The sequence below is a fragment of the Coregonus clupeaformis genome, unplaced genomic scaffold (assembly GCF_020615455.1).
Source record: "Coregonus clupeaformis isolate EN_2021a unplaced genomic scaffold, ASM2061545v1 scaf0858, whole genome shotgun sequence".
Taxonomy (NCBI): Eukaryota; Metazoa; Chordata; class Actinopteri; order Salmoniformes; family Salmonidae; genus Coregonus; species Coregonus clupeaformis.
In genome coordinates, this window is record NW_025534313.1 from 107,187 (window position 1) to 121,116 (window position 13,930).

The 13,930-nt window shown below is 48.7% G+C and overlaps 1 protein-coding gene and 1 pseudogene across 1 annotated transcript in view; one reads left to right on the forward strand and one right to left on the reverse strand.

The window, feature by feature from the left end:
• Nucleotides 1-9,275, reverse strand: part of chtf18 (CTF18, chromosome transmission fidelity factor 18 homolog (S. cerevisiae)) — a gene marked incomplete at its 3' end in the record, with an annotated part of 74,602 nt that extends 65,327 nt beyond the window's left edge. Inside the window, exon 1 of the mRNA XM_045216931.1 lies at nt 9,058-9,275. Coding sequence (XP_045072866.1) covers nt 9,058-9,145 — 88 coding nt within the window. The remainder of the gene's footprint in view (nt 1-9,057) is intronic.
• Nucleotides 9,276-9,845: 570 nt separating this feature from the next.
• LOC121561571 overlaps nt 9,846-13,930 on the forward strand; it is a 76,187-nt pseudogene continuing 72,102 nt past the window's right edge.

A 13,930-nucleotide genomic window follows, 5' to 3' on the forward strand; every position in this document is an offset into this window, starting at 1 on the left:
ATTGGATCCATCTACTCCTTCAGCATCCGTTGGTCCCGTTAGTCTGTGTGATTAACGGTGGCTGAGACTTCTGTACCATTGGATCCATCTACTCCTTCAGCATCCGTTGGTCCCGTTAGTCTGTGTGATTAACGGTGGCTGAGACTTCTGTCCCATTGGATCCATCTACTCCTTCAGCATCCGTTGGTCCCGTTAGTCTGTGTGATTAACGGTGGCTGAGACTTCTGTCCCATTGGATCCATCTACTCCTTCAGCATCCGTTGGTCCCGTTAGTCTGTGTGATTAAGCTGAGACTTCTGTACCATTGGATTCATCTACTCCTTCAGCATCCGTTGGTCCCGTTAGTCTGTGTGATTAACGGTGGCTGAGACTTCTGTCCCATTGGATCCATCTACTCCTTCAGCATCCGTTGGTCCCGTTAGTCTGTGTGAATAACAGTGGCTGAGCTGGGGCGGCGTTTGGGAGACAACGGTGGTTCTTGAAGGGACCCGGGGAAACTGTAGACTCTGAATGGTTTCAGTTACAAACTATTAAAAGCCATCTATGAAAAGCTGAGACTCCCACAAAAATGCACGTTTTGACGTCTCCATGTTTACCTCTATGACATTCACAAGCTACACAAGAGTCATTAGAAGGTAAAGAGTTATTCTACATAGAAGACAGGAAATCCCAGGACATAGTGTGACACTCTGGCTCTAGGACTTTTGTATGTGAGCTAGAGTGTATGTTGTTTTGTTGGGGATTTGGGTGTTTTTCTATGTTGGTAGTTCTGTCGGGTGTATTTCTATGTTTGCAGGTCTGTGGGTTGTTTTTCTAGGTGGTTGTATGTTGTAGTCAATGACTCCCAATCGGAGGTAACGAGTGTCAGCTGTCGGCTCGTTATCTCTGATTGGGAGCCATATTTAAACTGTCAGTTTTCACCTTTGTTTTGTGGGTTATTGTTCCTGTTCCAGTGTTCCATGTTTCTGTCAGTGTTACAGAGGACTTCACTATCGTCATTTGTTGTTTTTTCGTGGTTGCTTTATGAAATAAAGTCATTATGTTCACTCCACGCGCTGCGTATTGGTCCGCTCCTTTAGACGATCGTGACAGAATAACCCACCAAAAAAGGACCAAGCAGCGCGTCCAGGAGCAAAGGGTCTGGACATGGGAGGAACTGTTGGACGGTAAAGGGTCCTGGACGTGGGAAGAAATCCTGGACGGCATGGATCGCCGTCCATGGAGCGAAACAGAGGAGAGGCGACGGAGAGAGGAGCAACGGGCGTCGGCAGAGCCAACGTCGGAAGGACGAGAGGCAACCCCCAAGAAATTTTTTGGGGGGGGCACATGGCTTGGGCGACGGAGCAGCAGGAGGCTGCCACAAGGCAGAGTCAGAGGGCTGCCAGGTTAAGGGGGCTGACGGAGGCAGAGAAGGGACGGATTCAGTGGGCTACCAGGTCAAGGGGGCTACTGGGTAAAGCAGGGAAGGAAGGTGTTGAGGCACGGCGTGAGGTACTGGGGTTGTGTAACCAGTTCGGTCCGGCCCGTTCCTAGTCCCGAGGTGCAGCCAGTAGTGTGTGTTCCCGTGACGGTACGGCCTGTTCCGGTCCCTCGCACTAAGTGTAAGGTGCGCGTCGCCAGCCCGGTTCGGCCTGTTCCTGCCATACGCACCAAGTATGCGGTGCGCGTCGCCAGCTCAGCCCGGCCTGTTCCTACTCCACGCACCAGGGATACGGTGCGCTTCGCCAGCCCAGCCCGGCCTGTTCCTACTCCACGCACCAGGGATACGGTGCGCTTCGCCAGCCCAGCCCGGCCTGTTCCTACTCCACGCACCAGGGGATACGGTGCGCTCGCCAGCCCGGCCCGGCCTGTTCCGGCCACTCGCACCAGGGATACGGTGCGCGTCGCCAGCCCCGCCCGGCCTGTTCCTGCTCTCCGCACTAGGCGTGAGGTGAGTCCCCTGGGTCCAGCATGCCCTGTTCCGGCTCCCCGCACTAGGCGTTATGGGAGTCCCCAGGGTCCAGCATGCCCTGTTCCGACTCCCGCACTAGCCCTGAGATGCGTGTCCTCAGCCCGGTACCTCCAGTTCCGGCACCACGCATCAGGCCTACGGTGCGTCCCCAGGGTCCAGCATGCCCTGTTGCTTCTCCCCGCACTAGCCCTGAGATGCGTGTCCTCAGCCCGGTACCTCCTGTTCCGGCACCACGCACCAGGCCTACGATGCGCCTCAGACGGCCAGAGTCTGCCATCTGCCCAACGGGGCCTGAACTGCCCGTCTGCCCTAAGCCTGCAAAGCCGCCCGTCTGCCATGAGCCATCAGAGCCGTCCGCCAGACCGGAGCCGCTAGAGCCTTCCGTCAGACAGGATCAGCCAGAGCCTTCTGCCAGACAGGATCAGCCAGAGCCTTCTGCCAGACAGGATCAGCCAGAGCCTTCTGCCAGACAGGATCAGCCAGAGCCTTCTGCCAGACAGGATCAGCCAGAGCCTTCTGCCAGACAGGATCAGCCAGAGCCTTCCGCCAGACAGGATCAGCCAGATCCGTCAGTCGGCCATGAGCAGCCAGATCCGTCAGCCAGCCATGAGCAGCCAGATCCGTCAGCCAGCCATGAGCAGCCAGATCCGTCCAGCCAGCCATGAGCAGCCAGATCCGTCAGCCAGCCATGAGCAGCCAGATCCGTCAGCCAGCCATGAGCAGCCAGATCCGTCAGCCAGCCATGAGCAGCCAGATCCGTCAGCCAGCCATGAGCAGCCAGATCCGTCAGTCAGCCATGAGCAGCCAGATCCGTCAGCCAGCCATGAGCCGTCCAGCCAGGATCCGCCAGAGCCGTCCAGCCGGGATCCGCCAGAGCCGCCCAGCCAGGGATCCGCCAGCCAGCCAGGATCCGCCAGAGCCAGCCAGCCAGGATCCGCCATTTAGTCAGGTGCTGCCCCTTAGCTCGGTGTTGCTCCTTATCCTGGTGCTGTCCCTTATCCTGGTGCTGTCCCTTAGCCCGGTACTGCCCCTTAGTCCGGTACTGCTCCGTAGTCCGGTGCTGCCCCTTGGTCCCGGTGCTGCCCCTTAGCCCGGTGCTGCCCCTTAGCCCGGTACTGCCCCGTAGTCCGGTGCTGCCCCCTTAGCCCGGTGCTGCCCCCTTGTTCCGGTGCTGCCCCTTATACCGGTGCTGCCCCTTATCCCGGTGCTGCCCCTTAGGCCGATGCTGCCCCTTAGTCCGGTGTTGCCCCTTAGTCCAGGTGGGGTTAGTTGGAGGGTGGTCATTGGGAGGAGGCTACCGAAGCAGGTTGTGACTGTGGTGGGGTGGGGATCACGACCGGGGCCAGAGCCGCCACCGTGGACAGACGCCCACCCAGACCCTCCCTAGTCCTGATGTTGGTGCGCCCGGAGTTCGCACCTTTAGGGGGTACTGTGACACTCTGGCTCTAGGACTTTTGTATGTGAGCTAGAGTGTATGTTGTTTTGTTGGGGATTTGGGTGTTTTTCTATGTTGGTAGTTCTGTCGGGTGTATTTCTATGTTTGCAGGTCTGTGGGTTGTTTTTCTAGGTGGTTGTATGTTGTAGTCAATGACTCCCAATCGGAGGTAACGAGTGTCAGCTGTCGGCTCGTTATCTCTGATTGGGAGCCATATTTAAACTGTCAGTTTTCACCTTTGTTTTGTGGGTTATTGTTCCTGTTCCAGTGTTCCATGTTTCTGTCAGTGTTACAGAGGACTTCACTATCGTCATTTGTTGTTTTTTCGTGGTTGCTTTATGAAATAAAGTCATTATGTTCACTCCACGCGCTGCGTATTGGTCCGCTCCTTTAGACGATCGTGACACATAGTGTCTATAATACTGAGTCATTAGAAGGTAAGGGGTCCTTCTACATAGAAGACAGGAAATCCCAGGACATAGTGTCTATAATACTGAGTCATTAGGAGGTAAGGGGTCCTTCTACATAGAAGACAGGAAATCCCAGGACATAGTGTCTATAATACTGAGTCATTAGAAGGTAAGGGGTCCTTCTACATAGAAGACAGGAAATCCCAGGACATAGTGTCTATAATACTGAGTCATTAGGAGGTAAGGGGTCCTTCTACATAGAAGACAGGAAATCCCAGGACATAGTGTCTATAATACTGAGTCATTAGAAGGTAAGGGGTCCTTCTATATAGAAGACAGGAAATCCCAGGACATAGTGTCTATAATACTGAGTCATTAGAAGGTAAGGGGTCCTTCTATATAGAAGACAGGAAATCCCAGGACATAGTGTCTATAATACTGTGATAAGCTCACAGTTGCCGTCACAAACTCCATCCAGTTGTCACTGACTAGTAGGATATTCATTTCCCTCTATATATCTATGTATTTGGCTCTTTCTATAAATAAAAAAAGGGGACAATGTGTGACATCAGGGTTAACATTTCAAAATGGTTTGATAAACATTTAAATATGATTTTCTTGCAGCTTCACGTGTAGTTAGAGTCTAGATGGGCTCTAGATGGACTCTCACCTTCTTATCCCATTGGATAAGAAGGTGAGAGGGGAGGGACCTTCCCTCCTCTCCTCCAATGAGCTTTGAGAGGGAGGGGCTGAATGGAGGAAACAAGGGGACAATCTCAACTGCATTTCCTTCATTCCTCACGTCCTCTCTCCTCCTTCTCAAAACCCATTGGATAAGAAGGTGAGAAGGGAGGGACCTCTGACCTTCTCATCCAATGGGTTGAGAAGGACACGAGGAGAGCGGATGCAACCAATCAAGGAAATGCAGTTGAGGACAGAGAAAGTATTTGACAGCTATGGAAAAGTAAAAAACAGTGCCAGACTTGACTGACATAATAACCATGGCCTGTCCAGAAATAACCCCTACTGCCCAGAGAGCAATCAGATCACATTATATTGGTCACATGCACCGAGTAAAACAGGTGTAGACCTTACCGTGAAATAATTATTTACAAGCCCTTAACCAACAATGCAGTTCAAGAAATAACAATAAAATAACAATAACGAGGGTAATAAAAAAAATATATATATATTTTTTTAAATAGACAAAAATAATAATAATTAATATAGAAATTAATAAAAACATATTAATGACAATATAACTAAAAAAATAAAAAACACAAGTGAAAAATATTTTTTAAAATGACAATTTAAAAAAATAAAAAATAACGAGGGTATATAAAAGGGGGTACAGGTTAGTCGAGGTAATTTGTACATGTAGGTAGGGGTAAAGTGACTGGGGGGGGGGGGAATCAATGTATATTGTCCGGGTGGCCATTTGATTAGCTGTTCAGCAGACTTATTGTTTGGGGGTAGAAGCTGTTCAGGAGTCTTTTGGTCCTAGACTTGGCGCTCCGATACCGCTTGCCGTGCGGTAGCAGAGAGAACAGTCTATGACTTGGGTGACTGGAGTCTTTGATCATTTTTAGGGCCTTCCTCTGACACCGCCTGGTATAGAGGTCCTGGATGGCAGGAAGCTTGGCCCCAGTGATGTACTGGGCCGTACGCACTACCCTCTGTAGCACCTTACGGTCGGATGCCGAGCTGTTGCCATACTAGGCAGTGATGCAACCGGTCAGAATGCTCTCGATGGTGCAGCTGTAAAACTTTGAGGATCTGGGGACCCATGTCAAATCTTTTCAGTCTCCTGAGGGGGAATAGGCTTTGTCATGTCCTCTTCACGACTGTCTTGGTGTGTTTGGACCATGATAGTTTGTTGGTGATGTGGACACCAAGGAACTTGAAACTCTTGACACGCTCCACTACAGCCCCGTCGATGTTAATGGGGGACGTGTTCGGCCCTCCTTTTCCTGTAGTCCACGATCATCTCCTTTGTCTTGCTCACATTGAGGGAGAGGCTGTTGTCCTGGCACGACACTGCCAGGTCTCTGACCTCCTCCCTATAGGCTGTCTCATCGTTGTCGGTGATCAGGCCTACCACTGTTGTGTCGTCGGCAAACTTAATGATGGTGTTGGAGTCGTGCCTGGCCATGCAGTCGTGGGTGAACAGGGAGTACAGGAGGGGACTAAGCATGCACCCCTGAGGGGCCCCCGTGTTGAGGATCAGCGTGGCAGATGTGTTACCTACCCTTACCACCTGGGGGCGGCCAGTCAGGAAGTCCAGGATCAAGTTGCAGAGAGAGGTGTTTAGTCCCAGGGTCCTTAGCTTAGTGATGAGCTTTGTGGGCACTATGGTGTTGAATGCTGAGCTGTAGTCAATGAATAGCATTCTCACGTAGGTGTTTCTCTTTTCCAGGTGGGAAAGGGCAGTGTGGAGTGCAATTGAGATTGCGTCATCTGTGGATCTGTTGGTGCGGTATGCGAATTGGAGTGGGTCTAGGGTTTCCGGGATGATGGTATTGATGTGAGCCATGACCAGCCTTTCAAAGCACTTCATGGCTACCGACTTGAGTGCTACAGGGCGATAGTCATTTAGGCAGGTTACCTTCACTTTCTTGGGCACAGGGACTATGGTGGTCTGCTTCAAACATGTAGGTATTTCAGACTCGGTCAGGGAGAGGTTAAACATTTCAGTGAAGACACTTGCCAGTTGGTCAGCGCATGCTCTGAGTACACGTCCTGGTAATCCGTCTGGCCCCGCAGCCTTGTGAATGTTGACGGAGATCATCCAGTTTATTTTCCAGTGATTGCACGTTGGCCAATAGAAAGGATGGTAGAGGCGGGTTACCCACTCACCGACGAATTCTCACAAGGCACCTGTATTTGCATATTTTCTTCACGCGAATGACAGAGATTTGGACCTGGTCTCGGAGAAGCAGTACAGTTCCAGTCAAAAGTTTGGACACACCTACTCATTAAAGGGTTTTTCTTTATACATTTTTGGCCTCACCTTGTTGTGCTGTGTTCACTTGAACAGGAAGGTGGTTGTTCGTGGGCAAATTATGTCATCAAACTTTGTCATCAAAGTCTGGCATTCTCTGGATTTATGGTGCTTTCAAGACCACTGGGAACATGATGTCAGTGATCTTCAGGTCGGAGCTCTAGAAAAGAGGCCCGAGTTCCCGACTTACAATTCTGAGTTGGATGACCGTTCAAAATGTATTTTCCCAGTCGGAGCTCGTTTTTTTACTCCGAGTTCCCAGTTGTCTTGAACTCACTGAAGTCAGATTTCCCAGTTGTTTTGAATGCGGCAGAAGTCATGCTGGATTGACATCACGGCCAATGTTGAATGTTTATCCTTTTAAGCTTGGAAAAGAGACCCTTAAACCCAGACTTGGACCACACACCCTCTCCACTGAATAGCAGGCTAGTGATTGCTTTGCAATGCTTCCAGTTAGCCACTGATTCCTTCCAAACCACTCATTGTTGAATTTGCGATTTCCAACTTGTTGTGTAATTTTTATGTCCAACGACCGACGAGCACCTATACGTTTTATCTATAATTTCTCTTCATTATTTCTCTTCATATGACAAGGATTAAAAAGGATTTGCCAGTAGATTGTCGACTTGATTCAAGATGATGACTGCTAGCAAAGATTTTGAAAGTATGATGTTGACATGATCAGTCCATTCAAAGCTACTGTAGTAGATATAACGTGATTTGACATCATTTTATCTGTGGCCAATGACCTTGAGCCTTTTTGGCTGGGCTCTTCTAATGTAACTCTATGGCAGCACCCAAGGGGGCTTGAATTTCTGATGTGGCGGTGACGTAGTGTCCCTATGAATGACAGAACAATGAGCCAATCACGGCGCAACTAGAGAACATTACCAACCCCTACCCTCCGTATTATCCACTGGCTGCCCCTCCACCACAGAAAGCACTGAGCTAGGCTGAAACACCTGCCTTACTCAAGAAAGCAAAAAAAGCCTTTATTAACTCAATAATATTTTTGTTTATTTTTTTACAAACTGATATGTGACACGTATTAATGCCAAAATAATAAGCTAAAAACTCTGCATTGTTGGAGAAGTGCTCGCAAGTAAGCTTTTCACAGTCTACACCGGTGCTACTCGGCGCATGTGACCAAATAACATTTATACTATTGACGACCCCCTATAAACCGACTTTTCAAAACGCTGGTATAGCCTACTGCCGTTCTGAGTTATATCACCTGACGCCCAAGTGGCAAACAAACAAAGTCGGGTTAATAACACTTTCATGTGGATATATTTTGTCTTGACCAGACTACCTTTTCTCCATCCATCTAGCTAGGCTACTCACAGTCCATCTCAGCCAGGACCTCAAGCTCATCAGCGAACTGACAAACAAAGTCGGGTTAATAACACTTTCATGTGGATATATTTTGTCTTGACCAGACTAACTTTTCTCCATCCATCTAGCTAGGCTACTCACAGTCCATCCATCTAGCTAGGCTACTCACAGTCCATCCATCTAGCTAGGCTACTCACAGTCCATCCATCTAGCTAGGCTACTCACAGTCCATCCATCTAGCTAGGCTACTCACAGTCCATCCATCTAGCTAGGCTACTCACAGTCCATCCCTCTAGCTAGGCTACTCACAGTCCATCCATCTAGCTAGGCTACTCACAGTCCATCCATCTAGCTAGGCTACTCACAGTCCATCCATCTAGCTAGGCTACTCACAGTCCATCCATCTAGCTAGGCTACTCACAGTCCATCCATCTAGCTAGGCTACTCACAGTCCATCCATCTAGCTAGGCTACTCACAGTCCATCCATCTAGCTAAGCTACTCACAGTCCATCCATCTAGCTAGGCTACTCACAGTCCATCCATCTAGCTAGGCTACTCACAGTCCATCCATCTAGCTAGGCTACTCACAGTCCATCCATCTAGCTAGGCTACTCACAGTCCATCCATCTAGCTAGGCTACTCACAGTCCATCCATCTAGCTAGGCTACTCACAGTCCATCCATCTAGCTAGGCTACTCACAGTCCATCCATCTAGCTAGGCTACTCACAGTCCATCCATCTAGCTAGGCTACTCACAGTCCATCCATCTAGCTAGGCTACTCACAGTCCATCCATCTAGCTAGGCTACTCACAGTCCATCCATCTAGCTAGGCTACTCACAGTCCATCCATCTAGCTAGGCTACTCACAGTCCATCCATCTAGCTAGGCTACTCACAGTCCATCCATCTAGCTAGGCTACTCACAGTCCATCTCAGCCAGGACCTCCAGCTCATCGGCGAACTGTTGATCAAACTCGTCTTCTATCCCGAACATCTCGTCATACTCGTCCATAGTAGCGAGGAGTCAGCCGAGTTTAACGGTAACGTAACTGACAGCCGGTGTGTTCTAACGGTGCGTAATATACGGTAATAATATCTATGTAACGCTAACCGTTTCAGTCGGTTCCGTGTTTCTTCTTCTACCGTCGCGTCTGTCCGCTAAATTTCGCGGTAAAACTCTTATTGGGTAACTATTTCCGGGTTAAAAAAATAATTATCGGTCGTGATTGGATGGTCCAGACAAAGACAGTACAATTATGAAGATAGACTGAAACTGCTTCTCCAATAGAAATCCCCGCTTGTAGGCGATGTCATGGCGACGTTGGCTCGCTAAACTCGGGTCTTTAACGGTCGCGCCGAACTGCGCATGTGCAGCCAGTCAAATCAAAGGCACTCGTTCGATATAAAGTCTTTTTTTTTTGCCGAAAATGAAAACGTGTCAGTTTGTCACTTTCACGAGGTTGGAGTAATAACATGTTCAACTACTTAAGACATTGTCTCCAATCCAGGTTGTGCCTTTAGATTTCAGGAAAATTAACAACTAAGGACGAATTGTTCACTTCTCTCTTTGACTTCTCTCAAACCCCAAACCCCGGCCTGGTCAGTTTGGTCTGTTTCACAAGCGTTCCCGGAAGTCTCGCAATGTTGCGCCTCTGGGTTGAGAAACTCTGTGCTCCAGATATTTATGTTCCGGGTGCTTCCGTCTCCGTCGGACAAGTTAGTTTTGAGCAACAGAGTTAAGTCAACACTACTGCAGATAACACCAGAGTAAAAACTATTGGTGGTCATTTCTCCCACAAGATCTCTCTCAAAAAACAGACGCTTCTGTGAAAACAGAAGGACTCAGGGTCGAGAGGACAAAACGTGTGAGGCTAAACTCCACCGCTGGGTGGCGCTGTTACTCGTGTCTGTCTGCCTGCTAAACAGCTGTTAGCAGAAGTCATGTCTCCAGTGTGTTGACTGTGGTTTGGAAAAGCAAAATGAATGCGACTTTTACTTGGGACACCGAAAGCAAACTGGTGAGATATTTATTCGATAACGGCGTTGTTTATATTGTCCGGTCAGCCCCCCTCCTAAGCACCGCAACCTGGACACATCTAAACGGTGAAATACGGGATGTGTTGCACGCGCTGATAAAGACGGTTGCACGTGGGATACCGACTGGTAACATTGGAACGAGTTCAGTTCATCACGAGACTGACAATTACAACTGGCGGCTAACTTAAGCCCGTCGATTAAAAGTGTGATATAACTGTATAGTGTCGTAGTAAATATATTATGTTATAGCTTGGTCTGGCTAAAATTTTGTGCATGACCCATCTTGTGTTGGGCCTTCGGATTTAATACAATGGACAAAGACTTCTATCTTGTCGGCCTTGTCAGCAGGTGGCTAAGAACAACACCCACGCCATAGGTCTCTCAGTCCTTCCAACTCACGAAGTTCTCCCATGACACACAAACACAAACACACACACACACACACACATTATTACTGATAACACACGCACACACAAAATCCCCTCTTTCGGCTGAACATTTTCCCAAAACACACACACACACACACACACATTATTACACACACACACATTATTACTGATAACACACGCACACACAAAATCCCTTCTTTTAGGCTGAACATCTGAAGACAGACAACCCGACTCAGAGCCAATGCAATGGAAGTGACCTCGACCAACTTATCAGGACCAATCAGAAGATCAGAACTCCTAGAATCAACCTACTTTATTTTATTGTATAAAATGTCAGCACACAATGTTTGGGCGCGCTCTCAGATATCTCCCTACGAGATTGACGAACGGGTCCGTGCACGCTATTTACAGATATCTTTACCTCTGAATAAACTGCCTTATATTATACAATTATCCACCGTGTCCGAAAGTCTCTACTTGGTCTCCGTTCTCCAGTAAACTTGTTTTATCAACAATAGCTAGCTAGTTAGTTAGTTGTATTCCCGCTAGTTTAGACTTGAACATTTTATTACATAAGTGGTTTGGCGTGTAATAACTTTTACCCGAAAGTTTTTGTAGCTAGCTAACGTTAGCTATCAGGAAGTGCTCCAGCAGCCAGGTGATCCCATCACCCGATATCACCATGGTAACCAGCAGGTAGGGACCGGAAGACCAGGGTTTCCCCAAACTCACTACACAGCAGATTCAAAATAACCACCTCATCATCAAGCTTTGATTGATTTCAATCTGCTGTGTAGTGCAAGGGGTAAAAACCAAAACCCTGCTGTAGACGAGGGAGTTAGTTAGTTAAACTAGCTAGTACTATTAAGTAGCTGGTTTATCTTTGTCTTTCGTGTTGTCGTTACTCTGCTGTTCTGAATCCAAAATACTTGGAGAAAAGGTGCCTACTGTAGTTAGCTACTGGACACAGAAGTGAAGTGGTTAGGGTTTCTGTGTGAATGTTTTTATAGCGGGTTGATGATTTTCTGCTAATGTGACCTATTGGGGGTATTGAAACCGACTCAAGGCAATCGGCGCATGTGACAAATAAAATGTGATTTGATTTGTGTGTGTGTGTAACAGTGTTGCTTCCGTCCCTCTCCCTCGCCCCTAACTGGGCTTGAACCAGGGGACCCTCTGCACACATCGACAACAGTCACCCTCGAAGCACCGTTACGCATATCAAGGGAAACAACTACTTCAAGGTCTCAGAGCGAGTGACGTAGAGCGGGCACCGCTAACTAGCTGGTAATGTCGTGTGTTTTCCAGGAGGGTCTTACGGAAGTGTGGCAGCCCAGGGAGGGTTTGGCCACGCCCCCAGAGGAAGAGGGCGGGGCTAAGACCGATGTAGACAAACTAAAGGACCGATTGGTCCTGTTCTCCGCTAACTCCTCCCCCTCGTGCATGGAGCTGGCCAATAGGATCGCAGAGTGAGTCAAAAGCGTTCCAGTTTACACCAGGGCCACGTTCAGTAGCGAAACGTTGTTGAATGTTGTTGCAGATAGAAATGCCATGACTAGAGCATGACATGATTCCTTCTTCTACGTGTCGGAGAGGCATGCTTGTTCTACGTAACATATTTTTTATCTGAACGTTCCAAAACGTTGTGTCCTGCTGAACGCGCCCCCAGGGTTCTCTGAACTAGTCGCTCTGAAAGCTTCTTCTCCAGCCTCCTTTAATACACCTGATTCAGCTACTGGTCTGCTTTTCACCAGGACCTTGATTGGGTTAGAGCAGGGCCGGATCTAAACCCTCTAGTTGAATAGCATGTTACCTTGTCCTCTGGTAGGAGACTGTACCACCTCTAGTTGAGCATTATATAACACCTCCTAACCCTAACCTCCTCCTGTCTGTCTGTCTGTCTGTCTGTAGGAGACTGGGAGTAGAGTAGAACCTCTAGCTGAGCAGTATGTAACAGGTCTAGTTGGTAACACCTCCTAACCCTAACCTCCTCCTGTCTGTCTGTCTGTCTGTCTGTCTGTCTGTCTGTCTGTCTGTCTGTAGGAGACTGGGAGTAGAGTAGAACCTCTAGCTGAGCAGTATGTAACAGGTCTAGTTGGTAACACCTCCTAACCCCTAACCTCCTCCTGTCTGTCTGTCTGTCTGTCTGTAGGAGACTGGGAGTAGAGTAGAACCTCTAGCTGAGCAGTATGTAACAGGTCTAGTTGGTAACACCTCCTAACCCTAACCTCCTCCTGTCTGTCTGTCTGTCTGTCTGTAGGAGACTGGGAGTAGAGTAGAACCTCTAGCTGAGCAGTATGTAACAGGTCTAGTTGGTAACACCTCCTAACCCTAACCTCCTCCTGTCTGTCTGTCTGTCTGTCTGTAGGAGACTGGGAGTAGAGTAGAACCTCTAGCTGAGCAGTATGTAACAGGTCTAGTTGGTAACACCTCCTAACCCTAACCTCCTCCTGTCTGTCTGTCTGTCTGTCTGTCTGTAGGAGACTGGGAGTAGAGTAGAACCTCTAGCTGAGCAGTATGTAACAGGTCTAGTTGGTAACACCTCCTAACCCTAACCTCCTCCTGTCTGTCTGTCTGTCTGTCTGTCTGTCTGTAGGAGACTGGGAGTAGAGGAGAACCTCTAGCTGAGCAGTATGTAACAGGTCTAGTTGGTAACACCTCCTAACCCTAACCTCCTCCTGTCTGTCTGTCTGTCTGTCTGTAGGAGACTGGGAGTAGAGTAGAACCTCTAGCTGAGCAGTATGTAACAGGTCTAGTTGGTAACACCTCCTAACCCTAACCTCCTCCTGTCTGTCTGTCTGTCTGTCTGTCTGTCTGTCTGTCTGTCTGTCTGTCTGTCTGTCTGTCTGTCTGTCTGTCTGTAGGAGACTGGGAGTAGAGTAGAACCTCTAGCTGAGCAGTATGTAACAGGTTTAGTTGGTAACACCTCCTAACCCTAACCTCCTCCTGTCTGTCTGTCTGTCTGTCTGTCTGTCTGTCTGTCTGTAGGAGACTGGGAGTAGAGTAGAACCTCTAGCTGAGCAGTATGTAACAGGTCTAGTTGGTAACACCTCCTAACCCTAACCTCCTCCTGTCTGTCTGTCTGTCTGTCTGTAGGAGACTGGGAGTAGAGTAGAACCTCTAGCTGAGCAGTATGTAACAGGTCTAGTTGGTAACACCTCCTAACCCTAACCTCCTCTGTCTGTCTGTCTGTCTGTCTGTCTGTCTGTCTGTCTGTCTGTAGGAGACTGGGAGTAGAGTAGAACCTCTAGCTGAGCAGTATGTAACAGGTCTAGTTGGTAACACCTCCTAACCCTAACCTCCTCCTGTCTGTCTGTCTGTCTGTCTGTCTGTCTGTAGGAGACTGGGAGTAGAGTAGAACCTCTAGCTGA